Source organism: Salminus brasiliensis, chromosome 4 (genome assembly GCF_030463535.1).
Source record: "Salminus brasiliensis chromosome 4, fSalBra1.hap2, whole genome shotgun sequence".
Classification (NCBI taxonomy): Eukaryota; Metazoa; Chordata; class Actinopteri; order Characiformes; family Bryconidae; genus Salminus; species Salminus brasiliensis.
The window spans coordinates 30,635,416-30,653,098 of NC_132881.1; the positions used below are offsets into that span (position 1 = coordinate 30,635,416).

The following is a 17,683-nucleotide window of genomic DNA, read 5'->3' on the forward strand; positions in this document are numbered from 1 at the left end:
ACTTATCTGATTATGGCAGGAAGGAAACTAGTGCAGATGTTTAAGAAATTACTGTGGATATATTAATGTACAGAAAAACTGCATCTTTCTTATAGCTGTTTCTGGTACCTCGGAAATGTCTTTGCACTTGAATCATTCCCAGGCTTTTCAAAAATATTCAGAAGTGGGTGAGAGCAATCAAAACCAGAAGAATTATTGTGATTCTTACTTTGTTCTCCAGCTGCATTGTTTTTTCAGCCGTGTGGGTGTGTGCTCTGTGCATGTCTCGGAATATGTGAAGGGCTTTTGTGCATTTCTTAGACTATATGAAATGTTATTGTAACATTAAACATCCTTCAGGTCTTCTTTTTCTTCCTTTAAAGAGTAAAGACCCACAGGTGAAGATAACACTGAGAGACTTCACCTCTATCTTCTCCATCACTCCTTCTGGAATCACACGTTACCTTACCCTGCTCAAGCCTGTGGACAGAGAGACACAAATGAGCTACACTTTCACGGTACAAACACATACACACACACATTCATTTATGTTATTATTTTTAATATCATGGTATTTTCCTGTTTTCAGAAATGAGTCATTTCACAAAACACCAAGAACAGTCATCAAATCAACAACAATAATAGAGCTACTACTACTGTAAGAGAGGCTGGTTTTGGTGTATCTATATTATCTTTTGTTAAAGCTCAAGGTTTTTAAAGCCAGACAGTTTGGGCAATTTGTGATCATCAGTTTGTAGGTTAGTGTGGTATCTGTGATATGATAAAGTCTATATCCTTAGAAAATGACAAAGCAACTGTGCTTCATTTAAAGGGGTTGTCATAGAAAGCCATCCTCCCAATAAAAATGAGAAAAATCATCATCCTGTAAAAGTGCCATACCCATTTTTTCTTAAGAACTTTGGATTAATAACCTATTGTGAGACATCACCTAGGTGTCTATTATACCTGATTTTAGAATTTACTTTTGCAAGTGAGTTTTGGCAGTCTGTAAATCATTGCTCAGAGTGGGTTTTTTTAGCTCAGAAAATCAGCTGTACGTCATCAGTAGAACAGTGTGGGGAATCAGCAAGCTATACATACAGACCAGATCACGAATCCTGTGGTACTTAGAGACTTTATTATTATTGTATTACTGTTTTTGCACATTGTAAAACGGTGGGGAGACTTCATGACTTCAGCACTTGTATTCGTGCTGTATATCACTGTTAACTTTAAATTCCATTTAAATTCCAATTCCAAATTAAATACCATTTAAGGTGGAAAAGAAAATTCCAGTAGAAGCTGGCAAATCACTTCAACCTCGTTGGCACGGCCATGTTTGTTTACAATATCACAAAAATAGCCATGTTCTAAATTGGGGGCAGACATTTAATACTGAGGTTATGTACAGTTTATTAGCCAATAACAAAAACAGTACATCATAGGAGTGTATTTGGAGTGTACCTGCTTAAAACAGTAGAAGTGTGGGGCCAGTACGACCTGCAGGCTTCCATTGATTTTTCCATATTACAGGTGTTTGTGTTACTGCAGTATTTAGGGAAATTATGACAAATGACAGGTTAAATGAACCTACAAATTGTGGACATGCTGAGCTGACGGTTTGAGTCCCATGAGTCCATACCAACCAGGGGCCAGCTGCGGCTAATCCCGCCAGTGGAGTTATACTTGCAAGTGGGTTAATTCCACCCATACTTAAGGTTTACATATGAAGTTTCCTTAAGTCTATCAGGAATATGTTACTGCAACCTAGTTGTTGATACCCTAAACTTCCATTGTTTTTTTTTGTTTTTTACAGTTTGACCACTGCTTAGCAGTATTCACCTTTATGCTGTGTACCTTCCACCTCTACTTTCTATTGTGTATTGTCTTAGTCCAAATGAAACACAGACATTTAGTGAGGGCGGAGCACACTAGCTTGTGAGGTTGTGTGAATGCCATGCTGTCCGTCGAGATTTGTTTTTATAATGGCGACCAATAACAACTGTTTTTGTGCTAATCTTAGTTCCATTGGGAGTGCTGGGGTGTTACTGTATCAATATTTCAGTGCCTAACATCACAAAGCAGCATGAGATCATTCGCCTGAAAGAACAAAACAAGTGAGTTAAGAAGGAATGAGACGGTGTGCGTCCCTGCTGGTGCTCATTGCACGGCTGGCTGCTTAAGAGGGCTCTCGGCTGATCTTATCTAGCGAGCAGGGCTTTAGCTTCAAGCCCCTCTGATCTCCACTGTGACAGCGCTCGGCTAGGAATGTTCAAATGGACAGTCAAAGCAGGACAAGAACCACAAAGCCTGGGTCTTTCTGTCTGAAACAGTTGTGGGGTCGTGGTCTCTGGATCGTTATGAGTGCTCTGAATCATTATGAATGTGATTGTTTGGAAGCTGGACTCTTCAGGACACTTTAATGCTTGATGTTGTGGGTTTGTGCCCTAATCAAGAGCATTAATACCTTTGATGGGCTTAATGATAGGCTGCTTATCGCCATGGAACAGAGACCCCATTGTATTTGGAGGGATTTTATTTAAAAGAAATAGCCCTGTCACAAAATGCTGGGAAAAAAGAAACAACTGCAAATCAGCTGTAAATTAAATGATTGTGTTTCCGAGTGGAGAAGAACAATTATCTCTAATCATAGTGGACGGAAATTTGCGCTCATAATGAGCCCCTTTTCTGTTTAAATGATACTTGGGCTTAAACTATTTCGAAAAATACTGTATTATTTTTTTCCCTTCTTCCTGGCGTTGAGATCTACTTGTTTAGACATTTGCTTTTCTTTGGCTAAGCTCCGGCCTGCTCAGAAAGATCAGGAAGGCAGTTCTCTTCTGAAACACTGTGACGTGCTGTAAATATTCCCTCTGTTTGGAAAACAAGTGGAATAATGGCCCACCAGTCTTGATCTCCAGCATGTAAGAGTGTTTTCCCTATCCTGAAGCCTCTCTTCTCAGTTCCACTGAGGCCTTCTTTCTCTCCACCTGCAGAGATGTGTCAATACCAGTCAGAGTTGCCTCTAGCAGTACAGGAGAGCTTGTTTAGAATCTGTTGTTTTGTTTTGGCTTTGTTTTGTTTGGGTGATTTTTCCTTTACTTTCTCTTCCTCTTTCTCTCTTTCTCTCTTTGGCCACTTGAGGTGAAACGTGTCACTTACAAATGCTGAAAGCAATTTGAGGAAGATAGGGCCTTTTATAGAGCCTCACTATGGTCTTCTACACACAGTTCCACTACTTCACACCTCAATACTGGGGGGCTTTTTACCCCTCTAGCTCACATCTGGCATTAGGCATGGTGCCAATAGGTTCATGTTCATCTGCTCCAGAGAGTCCTATTCTATTGGCAGTACTTCTCTACAGGGACTAGACAAGCTGTGTGTGTGCATTTGCACATCTGTGTCAGCAGTGAGTGTAACTTAGTAGCTGAATGCTTTCATTAGACTGGATGTCCACAAATATTTGGACATTTAGTGTGCTTCATTCTGATTTAAATTTAGTGAAATGTTATGTGAAGGTCCTGTTTGGTGGAAGAACTGAGCCAGGCTGTGGTTGAGGTGGTGATGAACCAGCAGATTGTGAGGCAAGTTGAACTACTTCAACTGGTACAGGTAGTACATCCTACTCTGGGCTTTCTTTGGAAAGGATTTGATGTTGATCTGCCACTTCAGATCCTGGGTGCACTTAAAAGACTCTGTAGTCATCACAGTCTTGTCATGGATGGTGGGGGATGAAGTGGCTTCTCCTGAAGTCCATCATCCTCTTCACTGTTTTAAAGTATTCAGCTCCAGGTTGTTGCGATTGTTCCAGAAGACCAGCTGTCCAACCACCTGTCGGATCAGACCAATGGTTGTAGTGCTATCTACAAACTTCACGATTTTGACAGAGGGGTGCAGTTGTTAGTATATAGTGAGAGAAGCAGTGGGGAGAGCTCACATCCTTGCATTGTGTCAGTACTGATTGTTTGATGGCCTGAAGAGAATTTTTCCATCCTTATACTGCTGCTCCCCTGTCTGTGAGTAAGCTGGTGAACCACTTGCATGTGGAGTTAGGGATCCTGAGTTGGGAAGCTTTATTTTGGGTTAATTCAGAATGATGATGTTAAATACTGATAGGAAGTCAAGGAAAAAGATTCTGGCATACCCCAATCAGCCATAACATTAATACCACTTCTTTTTTTCTGCACTTATTGCCCATTATATCAGCACCACTTGCAGTATATGAGCACTTTATAGTTCTATAATTACAGACTGTAGTCCATCTGTTTCTCTACATACTTTGTTAGTCTCTTTTCACCCTGTTCTTCAGTGGTCAGGACCCCTCAGAATCGCATGGTGGTGGAGTGTGAGTGGGTGCTGTGCTGGTACGAGTGGGTAAGACACAGCAGACTTTACATCTATAAGGTGAATCAACTAGGTGGGAGTATCTAATAGAGTGCACAGTGAGTACACACACAGTTTAAACACTCCATCAGCTCTGCTGTGTCTGATCCACTGCAGTGCTGAGAATGACCCACCACCCAAATAATGCCTACTCTGTGGTGGTCCTGTGAGGTCCTGACCATTGAAGAACATGGCGGCTAACACAATATGTTGAGAAACAGATGGACCACAGTCTGTAATTTTAGAACCACAAAGTGCTCATATATGGTAAGAAGATGATTTAATGGACAGCAAGTACAGCAACAAGGAGGTAGTATTAATGTTATGGCAGATCTGTATACGTCCTTGGTTTGTTGAGGTAGTGAAGGATAAGGTCAAGTCTCATGTTCATCATACACAGACCTGTTGACCTGATATGCAAACTGCAGGGGGTCCAACAGAGGGCTTGTGATGTCGTACTAGACTAAAGAGGTCACACAAATGTCATTTAGTCCAGTGGTCATTTAGTTCAGTGGTGGTTGCTTTCTTGGGTCTTGTTTTGTTAAAGACCTGTGTGAAGACCTTCAGACAGAAGGGTGAAATTCACCACTGGTGTAAGTTTAAATTGAAAAATTACAAAACAGTGTAAGTTTAAATGATCTCAACTTACTGTATCTGACTAGTATAGCCATTAAAAGTACCAGACTAAGGATTAAAGTTAGATGGACCCCCCAGAGTTCTGATGGCATTCACCTGCTGTCACTGACTTGTAAGTGTACAGTTGTTCGTTTTCAGTTCCTTAGTGATGTCCCCGACAGTTCTGATTAAAGGAGCGCAGCTGTGAAGCTCTTAGAACAGGAAATGATACCTTATGCAGGTTGTACACCAGGTTCAAAGCAGAATCTAACTTTCAAAGCTTTAGAGCAGACATCTGTCTCAGTCGCTCAGCAGGAGCCCATTATGAAACAGAACGGCTCTTCTCCAGCTATTCAACCACATTAATTCTCTAGCTCAACAGCCTCCACCTGGATAAAGGAATCAAGCATAGAGGTCAGTTGAAGTTAGTGTTCAAAAGAGGTTAAAAGATCATCCAACATGGGCAGTGTATTCATGACACACTCATGCATCCAGCTTCACACTCATCCAGAGCTCCAGAGTACACTCCTGAAGAAAAGCCAGCTGGCTGCAGGCACCATACTGAGCTGCTGTAGCTGGCCCATGCTACACTGGAGCTGTCTCCCTTAACCCGAGTTCACTGGCATGTTTCTGAATGCAAAGCTGCTGAGCTGTGATCCACACTTACAGCTGTGAATCTCTGGAAAACATACTCAGGAACATCCCAGCCTTCAGCTCAACTCTTTGAGATTGCTTTTGATTGAGGTGCAGCAGAAAAACAAGCAGGATTGAAAAACGGTGGTCCAAAACATTCTTGGACTAGGTAAAGAGTGACATTTCGGTGATGCATTAACAGGCAGGGTGTGTTTATCTTTAATAATGTGCAGTTTGTGCACATCATTTCATTTTCAACTACACATAATCGCTGAAATGTCTCCACTTAAATTGCTTCCTGTTAGCCCCCATAGTCATTCATTTCTGGTCCTCTGGGTTTTGTCTAAAAGTCTAAAAAATGGATAAAAATTTTATGTATTAATGCAGCATACTTGCTTTCCAAGTACATGAGTCATGTTCAGCAGTAATCTCTTCAGAGCCTGTAAGGTAGATGACTTCACTTATCATTTCCTGCTGCTCTACAGATGGTGGCCTCTGATGGCGTACAGCAGAGCATGCCGGTGACTATGACCATTGTGGTTATCGACGCTAACGACAACACACCCACCTTCTCTCAGGTTTCCTATAATGTGGAGGTGTTCACCAACATGCTGCCTGGAGAGACTGTAATACAGGTAGGTAGCACTCTTAAATGAGTCATATTACACAACCCCCAAACGCAATGAATCAACTGAGAACATTTCTGTGTTTGAGACACACACCCAAGTCTAAACTGTATCTAAGGACAGTATGTTTTGGTCAGTATAAACACCTACATGACACCTACATGCCACATACAAGTCTTTACATGCCAACCTAAATAAGCCTTTCACAAAAGCTGACATACACCTACATATCGTCACTGTCACACAATAATCTTGCATGTCCATTTTTGAATTTTTTCACCTTTCAACGTAAACTGACAAAAACACTTTAAGTTAAATTTGTTTACATCGACTTCCAGTGAAAGCTGAGGAAGTTTTTTCTTATACTTATGAAGTTACCATTTTCTGAGATGATTATAGAGGTTATTGCATGATGCGTATACAGTACATTTATATATTAGCCTTATTCCACTCTCAGCTGACAGACTGCTTTTGTCAATTCTAATGTTGTGAACATAAAGCCTATGTTAATTGACTGGGAATTTACTGCTGCTGTCCTTTAGAAAGGTATTACCTATTGATGTTATGTTCAGTACTAAGGTGTTTGGATCAGATTTTTGCCCCTGTAAACCCTGATAAACAGCACAAAAGCCAAAAACCAACTAATAAAAGTAGATGGTAGAATTAGAATGAGAGAATATGCTAATGAGAAGAATTAGAAGAGATTATTAAGTATTAAGATCATTTGAGCTGTCCAGCTGAAGGTGAAGTGCTGTTCAGCCTTTGTGGTGATGAGGAACAGTTCTTAGCCCCTGCCTTGGCACTTCACTCAACTTAATGCAGTGGTTGACTATAAGCAGTATGCTTGAAGTTTCATCAGACTGATCAAAGGCAGACAGGGAGCTCCTGCCATCTTACTTAGCCTTTTAAAGTTCCTCAACTTTCACATATGCAGAAGTGTCTAGAACTTCTTCCTGCAAGTAGACATTGTAGCAGTTCCCCCCAAAAAAAAACACTACATGTCCTGTAAATACCTGTAAATATCTGTAAATAGTATTTCAAGTTTAGTTGTTGCATAAGGCTCTGACAATGTCCTGAAGGAGTGAGGAATATTAAGATATTTTATCAGTGTTAAGTTACACCACAGTATGTTTTCTGAGTATATTGTGGATATCATACATGCTTACAGAACACTGACCAATTGCATTTCACTACAAAAAGAGCATAGTTAGCTTGCGTTAACTGGAATTACTGCGGTGGTGTCTATGAAATGCTCAATGTAGATGATAGCACTTGTACTTTTTATTTAAAGCCAGTCAGAAGCCACTGCTTAGTACAAAACACATAAGCATCCAGAGGACTCTCAACCAAGATTTTCTGGTCTGATGAAACCAAAATTGAACTTTTTGGCCTGAATACCAAGCGTTACATCCGAAGGAAACCAGGCTAAAGCTGTAACTGCTGCCAAAGGTGCATTAACCAACTAATAGTCTATGGGTGTATACCTTAAATACATCCCTTAATAATATAATATTTTCTAAAAACACACTTTGTAATTATTGGCAAATGTGTCAAGATGTTTGAGGGAAACATTAAGTCAATCTGTTGTATAATACGTCAGTAATGTAATAAAACGTGGAGAAGAAGAATTGGTTCAAACTAAACCTATATATATATATATATATATATATATATATATTTGTGTGTGTGTGTGTGTGTTTATATAGGACTATCCAAGTGCTGTATATATATGTTGCTGACACACGTGTGTGTGTGTGTGTATGTGTGTGTATGCAGATGCACACACACAGCTTGTCTAGTCTTTGTAGAGAAGTATTGCCAACAGAATAAGACTGCCTAGAGAAGATAAACATAAACCTGTTGGCACCATGCCTAATGCCAGGCGTGGATTAGAAAGGTATAAAGCCCCCCCCCCCCCCCCCCCCCAGCATTGAGCTGTAGAGCAGTGGAACTGTGTTCTCTGGAATAGGTGATCCATCCATCTGTTTGGGATGTGTTGGGAGTTGGGGATGAGGTGGGGTGCTGATCATCCGACATCCTGACCGCAGTAACGCTCTTGTCACTAAATGTGATCAAATTCTTACAGAAATGTTACTCCAGCAAAAGCAGAATAAATTATTCTTTAATACGATTTTGGAAGAAACTGTGAATGAGCAGGTGTCCCAATACTTTTGTCCATATAGCTTATACTGTGTTTAGCTTGTGTCTTGTTTTAGTACTGGGATGGTGACCTGCAGCTCTTGCTGCTGTGTTTCCCTCATGCTGCTGGATTAAAAATGAAAGGCAGAATCTGCTAGAGAAATGTCAGCTTTAATCTCTGGTAAAAATCAAGCCGACTGCACCCTCCAGGAATGAGCTCTGGGTTACGTGTTGATCAGACTGACTGGTCCACTGTGTGTGAGTGTGTGTCTGTGTGTGTTTGATTGCAAGCTGTCTTTTCATCCCTAACAGAAACAAATTCAGCTTAATGGTGATGATATGGATCAGTGGTGCTGGAGTCATGCAGGGTTCGAAACACAAGTGGGACTCGGCGTAATTATGAGAATAGCAGTTGGAGGAGGTGTTCTCATATTAGTGAGACTTTAATTAATTAGCCCTAAGGTATGTTTACAGCCCCTGCTGACTCAGCCTGGGCATGGAATTAGCATTAGCACAGCTTTCCCTTTTTAAGATGATGAAGTTAGAAAGTTAAGGGCTTACTTTTAAGCAGGATTATTTAAAAAGGGAATTAGAAGTTTCTTCTGTTCTCTTTAATTTATATTTGACCGGGGTTTTTATGTTTGGGTATTTAACCAGGATAGGCATGCTTCTTTTAAATCTCATTAATACTTCACATGTAATCTACATTTCAATAAAGCTGACCGCTGAGCAGCTCCATGATATTACCGGAGTAGCTTCTGTTCATATAACTGAGCACATATTGCTTTTACAAAGGGTGAAGTTGTGACAGATGTGCCAACCCTGAGTGACTGATACAGTAATAGAAAAGAAGCAGTTTGTACTCAGACTCTCAGGAACTCAAGAGGAACATTAAGGTTCTTTAAAATCCTACAACAGAGCAGTAAAAGTTTTAGTCAGAGTGGATCTGAATTGAAGAACATGCTGGGTGTTTCTGCACGTTGATATTGAGGTGGCGCGTTTAGCTGTGGCTGTGTTTTTTTTTTTGTGTGTGTGTGTATGTGAAACTTTAGCTACAGTCTCCTCTCCAGAGACTGACTGAACAGGTAGCACTGGCTTTAGGTTCTGTATGAATGCCTGCAAAAGGGAGCCTTGATTTCCACACACTTCCTCAGTCTGCTTACCCTTGTAAACAGCATGGACACTGTTCTCCTAAGACTTCAAGTAAGCAACCAAATCACTTCTTTGGTGGCGTCTGCATGAAACTGACAAAACAGAACTATCAGCACAGAAAAGCGGCTTAGAATACATGGTATTCCGTGCTTTTACAGGAGCATTATTCAGCTTGCCTTCCTGTGTGTATGTACTAGACCTGGCAATACATCTTCAGAAACACCTGTAAGTCTATGGGGCATTGTTAAACAGATTACAACAAAGGACTGCATGTCAGGTTAATGTAGGGCTGGTAAGTTATCATAATTGTAATAAATGATGTCCCAGTATACTTTCCTACACATATCAAGGGTATCATCAATATTTCTAGAACACTGAACAACGTCGTGTATTATAATAACCTTAAAGCTAAAGGGAACCCAACTTTGTGTTTTCTTTTTTAAGTAGGTTAATCTTCCTCACGTGGCCACTCGCTATACCTGTCCTCTGTATACTGCATTAATAACATGGTGGCTCAGCGGTTAGAGCGCCGGGCTATTGATAACAGGGTTGTGAGTTCGATTCCCGGGCCCTTGAGCAAGGCCCTTTACCCTCTCTGCTCCCTGGGTGCTAGAGTTGGCTGCCCACCACTGTGTGTGTGTGTGTGTGTGTGTGTGTACTCACTACCCCTAGTTCACTAGTGTGTGTGTTCACTACCACAGATGGGTTAAATGCGGAGGACACATTTCGCTGTACATAGTACAGTGACAAATGCGTGCACCTTTACCTTTTTGTTTTACCTTGCCAGTTTGTACAGCAGCCCCTGTAGTTACTGAGTAATACACCTAAGTGTGTAATAAGCCTTGAAGTGTTAGGTGTCAAAGCAGCAATTTTCATATTTTTACACTGTGTTAAAAACTGAAATGTTAAAGACCAATTACAGAGAACCTGAGAGCAACATAGCGCCTCTATAAACAGCATAGGGACAAGTAACTTCTTCTGCTGTTATTAATTTTTTAGTCTTTATTTTGTCTCTGTTTGTCCTTAGATTATTTTTGTCCAATCATTGAAGGAAAAAAAAAGTTATTGTACTCAACCACTCATAAAGTTGTGGTGACCAGAAAGGGTCATGTCGCCCTCACTGGGGAAAACCAAGCGAACACACACTCAGAGGCTGAGTGAGCTGCAGAGCTTTGTTCAAACATGAAAGTGAAACCAAAACAAAGCAACTGAAATATAACCTAGTCTGGCTCAACTCAACTCTCTTGTGACTTCTCTGCCTCTGTCCTCTCTTCCTCTAGCTCAGGTGGAGAGCCCATTTTTAAAGTGTCCTTCCTCCACTGAAATGCCTCGGCTGTCTTTGAATCAATGGGAGGGGCACTGCACCTCTGTTACAGCTGTTTTTCATTATTATTTTCTATTTAATCCATTCCATCCTTATAAAAACTGACTGTCATTATGCATATTTTTTCTCATGCCCTCAAAATATTTGAGGTTTATATTTTTGGCATATCTCCCATCCTTAACGCAGTGTCATCCTTGTCTGTTTCTTTCTATCAGCTGACTGCTCAGGACGCAGATGATGATCTAAATGGTTTGGTCACCTACACCATCTTAGCAGGCGACCAGGGAGATTTCGTCATCAGTAACCGCACGGGCCGCATCACCATAGCCCCGGGGGTCACTCTGATTGTGGGCCGCTCCTATGCCCTCACCGTCAGAGCAGCAGATAACGCCCCCGAGGCGGAGAGGAGGTAAGCTGTTCACTCCCTGCTCTTCCTATTCATTCTGTTCTATTGTTAATTGAACATTTGCTTATATTCTTCTTATATCGTTCATCTGCCAGGCAGATTGATTTTACTCACTGCAGTTCATTAAGCTGTTTATATTAATCTTTCATAATTGTTCCTTGGTTCTAAAAAAATTCCAATTTCCTTGCAGTAGAGCAAATTCTGTTCTCACTGTGCCTTTTCTCTCTGTAGGAGTTCCATAACTACAGTTTATATTGAGATTCTGCCGCCTAATAACCAGAGTCCTCCACGCTTCCCCCTGCAAACGTACACCCTGGAGATCAGCGAGGCCATGAGGATAGGAGCCATTCTCCTCAACCTGCAGGTCAGACACCTCCGAAAAAAGTACAAAAAGGCTTTTTTAGTTTGTTGAAATGTAATATATATATATATATATATATATATATATATATATATATATATATATATATATATATATTTATATACAAATATAACAAAAAGTTATATTCTCTCACTATCAACTATGTCACCCCTTCATCAGATCCAATAGAAATGGCCCAAAATGAAGTTTTGGAGATTTTTCATAAGATAGCGATGATGTATTTTTACAGTTATAATAATAATCCTTTGCTGAACAAAAGTTACATACACTTGGAAACTAGACTCTCTCACAGTTCCAGCCTGAAATCACCTGAGAGAACGAAGGTGTGAGGGCATGTGGATCTTATTAACTGGTATTCGGAAAGGGGGTGGAATTAGATATTAGCTCATCTACAGAAATAAAAAAGATACCATCCGTGTTACCTGACTGTATTTCTGTGTTTCTGTAGGCTACAGACCGTGAGCTAGATCCAATTACATACCGCATTCAGAGTGGTGATCCACAGCAGGTATTCAACCTCTCTCAAACGTAAGTGTCCAGGTAATACAGTATATATTACTGGGGGCTACACTTTTGATTAGATTAACATATTTCTGCTGCATAATATTCTTTGTAAAATGGATTCCTCTGGTTTTAAAGCCTGATCTCAAAAGTTTCCCTATTTCCTATATAGTACACTGTGTGAGTTATGAAATTTTGACTTCTACTCCATAATAGTTCACTATGTGTTGTCCTGAATCCCAAACAGCTTTTTGTTATGTGTATTATGTGCTGTTTGGGAATTTCTTATGCCATTTATTTAAGACCTACATAATGGACTAGTAGTACATGCAGTGTGGGAAAAGTAAGGCTTGTGGAGATTTGGAAAGCATGGCTATTGTCTCTGCTTTAAACACAGTTTTTATTTTTTTAATTCTTGTCCTTACTTGGTCCATATAACTAACAGTAGTACATTGGAAAGAGTTGTTTAATGCATTTATCATTAGTAATAACCTTTTAAAAAAGATTTAGTGGAAGTGTGTATTTTATCATATTTAAGCATATATTGATGCTTCTGTTAAAATAAGCCAATTAAGGCCTTGCATTACTCAGGTTTATTAAGAGTAAATCCTGTGATAAACACATTGCTTTGAACACTACATTTAGTGTATACTCTCTTGACAGAGTTTTTTGATTTCATTTATTTTATCTTATGATATTCCCTGTTGTTGATGCCTAGACAGACCTAATTGGCTAGCAGTAGAGGCACTGAACTCTCCTCAGCTAGTTAGTTTAGAATGTGTGTACATTCTCTGCTTGATTTAACTTTTCTCATGTGCACTCTAAAAAAAGAGAGTACATCTCAGCTCATTGTCTTCAGCCTGTGGTCCAATTATCTTAACAAGTGCTTTGCATTGCACTGCTCCTGTTAAAGGACTAACAGGCCTCTTCTTCAGGTGACACCAATTTGCGTTTTCACAAGAATCCTTGACCTGTGTGGCGTCACTGTCCGTGGAACTAATAGTGCACACGTTTATATTTTACTTTCAGTAATATTTCTAAGAAACTGACTCTGATGAGCTGGGGAACTGTATCCTGACTGTAATGTCTCAGTCAGTGAGTTACAGCCTGCAGAGTGTGTAATGCTTTGGTTGGAGTGTGACTCAAAGTGCTCAGTCAACATCCGTAATGCTCTTAGCTGTAATTGACACTTAAAGTGACCATTTTTAATAATTCTTTGCCTTCCTGCAAACAGGAAACGTGGGGCCTACAGGCACTTTATTGAGTAGTTAATAACTGTTCTCACACCAGCATTTAAGCACTTGCTGTGTTGTTGTTATTTTATATACAACATAAGACAATATAAATATACACACACTATGTGTTCACATTTTTGTGGACCCTTCTAATAAATGCATTCAGCTACTTTAAGTTGCACCCATTGCTGACGCAGATGTGCAAATGCACACACAGCGTGTCTAGTCCCTGTAGAGATGAATTGCACTTTTCCAATATAACAGGACTCAAATAAACGTGAACCTCGTGGCATCATGCCTAATGCCAGGTGTGGGCTAGAGGGGTATAAAGCCCCCCAGCATTAATCCATTAAGCAGCGGAACTCTCTGCTGTCTGGAATAATAGTACCCAACTTTTGGGATGAGTTTGCATGTTGGGGATGAGGTTGGATGGTGATCATCCAACATTCTGACCTCAATTACGTTTTTGTTGCTAAATGCAACAACTCCTGTAACAAATATAGTACAAAGTCTTCCCTGGACAGTAGAGACAGTTAATCCAAATAAAGCTTGATAAACTCTTTTTAATACCCTTGATTTCAATACCGAGAGATATTTAAGTTATTCTGGGAACAAGAAGTTGTAATTGTATTATAAATATTACACTGTACTAATTTGTTAAAAAAGCATTAAGCTATCTGCCTCCAGATTTGATCACTACATTCAGTATATTAATATTATTATAAGTGAATTCTCAGCTTTTCTCTGTCATTTTACAGTCATCTACTTGCTGCTCTGTCCAGGTAATACAGTATATATCACTGGGGGGTACACGTTTGATTAGATTAACATATTTCTGCTGCATAATATTCTTTGTCAAATGGATGGTTTTAAAGCCTGATCTCAAAAGGATCCCTGTTTCCTATATAGTGCACTGTGTAAGTTATGAAATGTTGGCTTCTGCTTCCTAATAGTCCACTATATGTTGTCTGAATCCCAAGCAGGTCTTTGTTATGTGTATTATGTGCTGTTTGGGGGTTTCTTATGCCATTTCCTTAAGGCCTAAATTATGGACTAGTAGCACATATAGTGTGGGGAAAGTGACAAAACATAAGGCTTGAGCATTGAGCATGGCCATTATCTCTCCAGAGGTTATTTGAAAAGCAATGCTATTGTCTCTGCATTAAACACAATTTTTATTATTATTTTTATTATTATATATGACCACATTCAGCTACAGCGAACCCTTTAAAAGCATTTGGCAGGCTGGAAGTGTTATTATAAACTTTTATTACCAAAGAATAGCCCCACTAGTTTGTGCAGAAGTCCCTTCAGACACACACACAGCACACACACCATGTATCTAGTCCCTGTAGAGAAAGTATTGCAATTGCCAAAAGAATAGGACTCTATGGAGCAGATACACATGAACCCATTGGCTCTACACCTGCTCTGTTTTCACATTCTGAACACAAAATCTACAGTAGGGCTGCATGATTAATCCAAAATGATAAAAAAAACTGGCACTTAGAACCTCTACTTGCCCATAATCTTCAATTAAGACTTTCCCCAAATTTGTTCCCATTAACAACATACTACCATGCCTGTAGTCATATGACTCTATCGTGTCCAGTCTGCAACATGGAAGCAACATGGAGGAGAACTCAAACACAGAGCCAACTGAGCAACTCGAGCAGCTAATAGTTCATTAATCATAATGGAGCTAAAATGTTCAGTTAATCGTGATAAAGATTTGAGGTCATATCACCCAGCTCTAATCTACACCCATAGTATTCTATTGATTATTTAAAATCCCATGTTCTCCCCAATTTGAATCTCCAGTTACCCAGCCCATACATATTCTACCCCTATCACATGCAATGCTCTGGACACTGGAAGGGTGAGCACCTTAACATCAACACGCGCCTCCTCCCACACAGAAGCAGCCAGCCAACACAACAGAGGAGCAGACGCTAGTGCCGGCAAGCATTACACTGGAGTGATGTGGGGAGAAAGCAGGAGCGAAGTGGAGATATCTAGCCAACAATCTAGCCCTCTACCCACCCTGGAGAGAGCAAGACCAATTGTGCTCACTCTGAGCCCCGGCTGCTGATGGCCAGCACCATGACTAGGATTCAAACTAGCGACCCTCTGGTCATGGGGACAGGATTAGGTCTTGAGTTTTACAATAATTTGATGTGTTTATCGGGACAACACTGGTATATGTTGATATGCAGGCATATTATTGATTAATTTGATAGATTTGGAATGATTTGAAATATGTTTGGTTTGGTAAATTTGATAATAATAGAAAAAATAGGTCAGGCTGAAACTAAAAATAACCCTAACGCCAATATTCATTGTGGTCCTCTAACAGATGTTAAGATGACAAAGTTACTGACTTGCTGAGTTTCACTCAGTGCTGTCGGCCCACGAAGGCGTAGTGGGTGGTCTTTAGAACTTCTTTCTCTGCAGTTCACAGCGGCCTCACCTTGCCAATTAGCCCGGCTCTGCTCCAGCTGCCATGCTGAAGTCACGCCTGATGGGCTGGTGGTTGGCTCCGCTGCAGCTGCAGTCTCCTTCTCCCCAGCCTCGCAGCCCTCAGGGAGAAAATGACAATGAGAGAGAAAGTGGTGAATACATTTTCACTGGAGCTGTGGAGCGGTGCCAGTAAAGGCTGAAATGAAGGGCAGAGCGCTTTTGCTTTGTAGCCCAGGCCGAACCTCTGAAGGCAACATGGCCATGTCAGCTTCACCCACAACTCAGTACCTCCTCTCTGTCTCTGCTCATATCCACCACCACTCCGCTCATCTCTCTGCACCCCGCACTCGCCTTTGCTCTCAGCTCCAAGCTGGAGATGTGCAGGCGAGACACTTCAGACGAGCTGAGGGAAGATGAAAAGGGAGAGTAGAGAGAGAGAGAGAGAGAGAGAGAGAGAGAGAGAGAGAGAGAGAGACTTAGGTAGAAGGGAGATTTAGAAGAAGTCTGGATTAAATATTAACCTAAAGAGCTCTGTGTGTGTCCCCAGGATAAACACATAAATAAGAGGATCTGTGTGTGTGGTTGTGTATGATGATGGCAGGACACCAGAGCCGAACCTCTCAGCCACTGAACATGAAGCTCACAGAACTGTTGAACCTTTAATACTGCCTTTTCCCAATCTTTCACTTTGGATATATTTTTTTTTCGTCCCCACTCCACTACTCTTCATATTCTTGCTTGAATATCATTACCATATGATAGCAGGAGAGGGGGCTTTGTGGGACAAGCAGCAGGCCATCAGAGATAAATTTCTACTGGATGGATCCACAGCTTAAGGAATTCACCATGGGTGAAACAAAAATAGTTAGAAGGTAATAAAATATGCAGTTAAAATTCAAATTCATTTTCTTTTGACGACTCGGCCTCTCTGTGATGCGGAGGAAGCAGCGAAATCCCAGCCACTATTTTATTTTATACCGCAGTTTCACAAGCTAGCAAGGACGCCTTCAATCTATCATGTAGAGGTCGAGCGAGACGATGTGTTTCTGGGGGAATAAAGTGGTACAACTCAATGTGCCAGGCATACAAACACATGCTCTCTCTCTCTCTCTCTCTCTCTCTCTCTCTTTCTCCCCACACACATTCACAGACACACACGCACAGTGAAGGACAGCACAGTACAGTTATCTCCTCTATCAAACCTTCCTCTGTATCTGGTGTTTGTGACAGCAGTGTTAACAACATCCAGTCTGTCTGCCAACCTCTTGCTCTCTGCACTTTTTTCTGAGGCACACACTCACAAACACAACCCCATACACATTTATATATAACATGTAACATTAGTTTTGTTGTATTTCTGCATAAATTATATAAAGTAATTAAACAAATTTAGCAAAACATTATAATTCTTCACATTTATTTATGTTGAGCAAGACCATCCAACACTAAACATCTTTGTTGGAAAAGGTGTGTGAACCTTGAGGAGTGTGTTTTAATAAGTTAATAAGTCTGTTGGTGTTTTAGTCAAGTGAATGTCAATCAGGCGAGTTCAGCAGGCCCTCATGTTTTAAGACCATAAACCGAGGTCTTCACTGTCAAAGTCTGGTTCTAGCATTGGGGACACCACTCCTTTTCCCAAGAAACAACACTGTTGCCAGGCCTGAAGTTTGCTCAAGGTCATATGAGTAAGGTAGAAGGCTATTTGTTTGTCAAATTGTTTTTCCCCTTTTCTCCCAGTTTGATACTGGTTAACCCACCCGTTCAAAGCTCCCCCTAGCACTAGCAATGCTCCTGACGCTAGGCGGGTAAGAATTGAACGTGTCCCCTCCAATGCATGCAAAGCCAGTC

The 17,683-nt window shown here is 40.7% G+C and overlaps 1 protein-coding gene across 3 annotated transcripts in view; it reads left to right on the forward strand.

Annotated features, from left to right (window-relative positions):
• Positions 1–17,683, forward strand: part of pcdh15a (protocadherin-related 15a) — a 285,392-nt gene that overhangs the window by 175,372 nt on the left and 92,337 nt on the right. For all 3 annotated transcript variants that reach the window (XM_072677969.1, XM_072677968.1, XM_072677967.1), the window contains 5 exons: positions 363–497; positions 6,096–6,245; positions 11,067–11,260; positions 11,489–11,621; positions 12,088–12,167. In XM_072677969.1, coding sequence (XP_072534070.1) covers positions 363–497; positions 6,096–6,245; positions 11,067–11,260; positions 11,489–11,621; positions 12,088–12,167 — 692 coding nt within the window. The remainder of the gene's footprint in view (positions 1–362; positions 498–6,095; positions 6,246–11,066; positions 11,261–11,488; positions 11,622–12,087; positions 12,168–17,683) is intronic.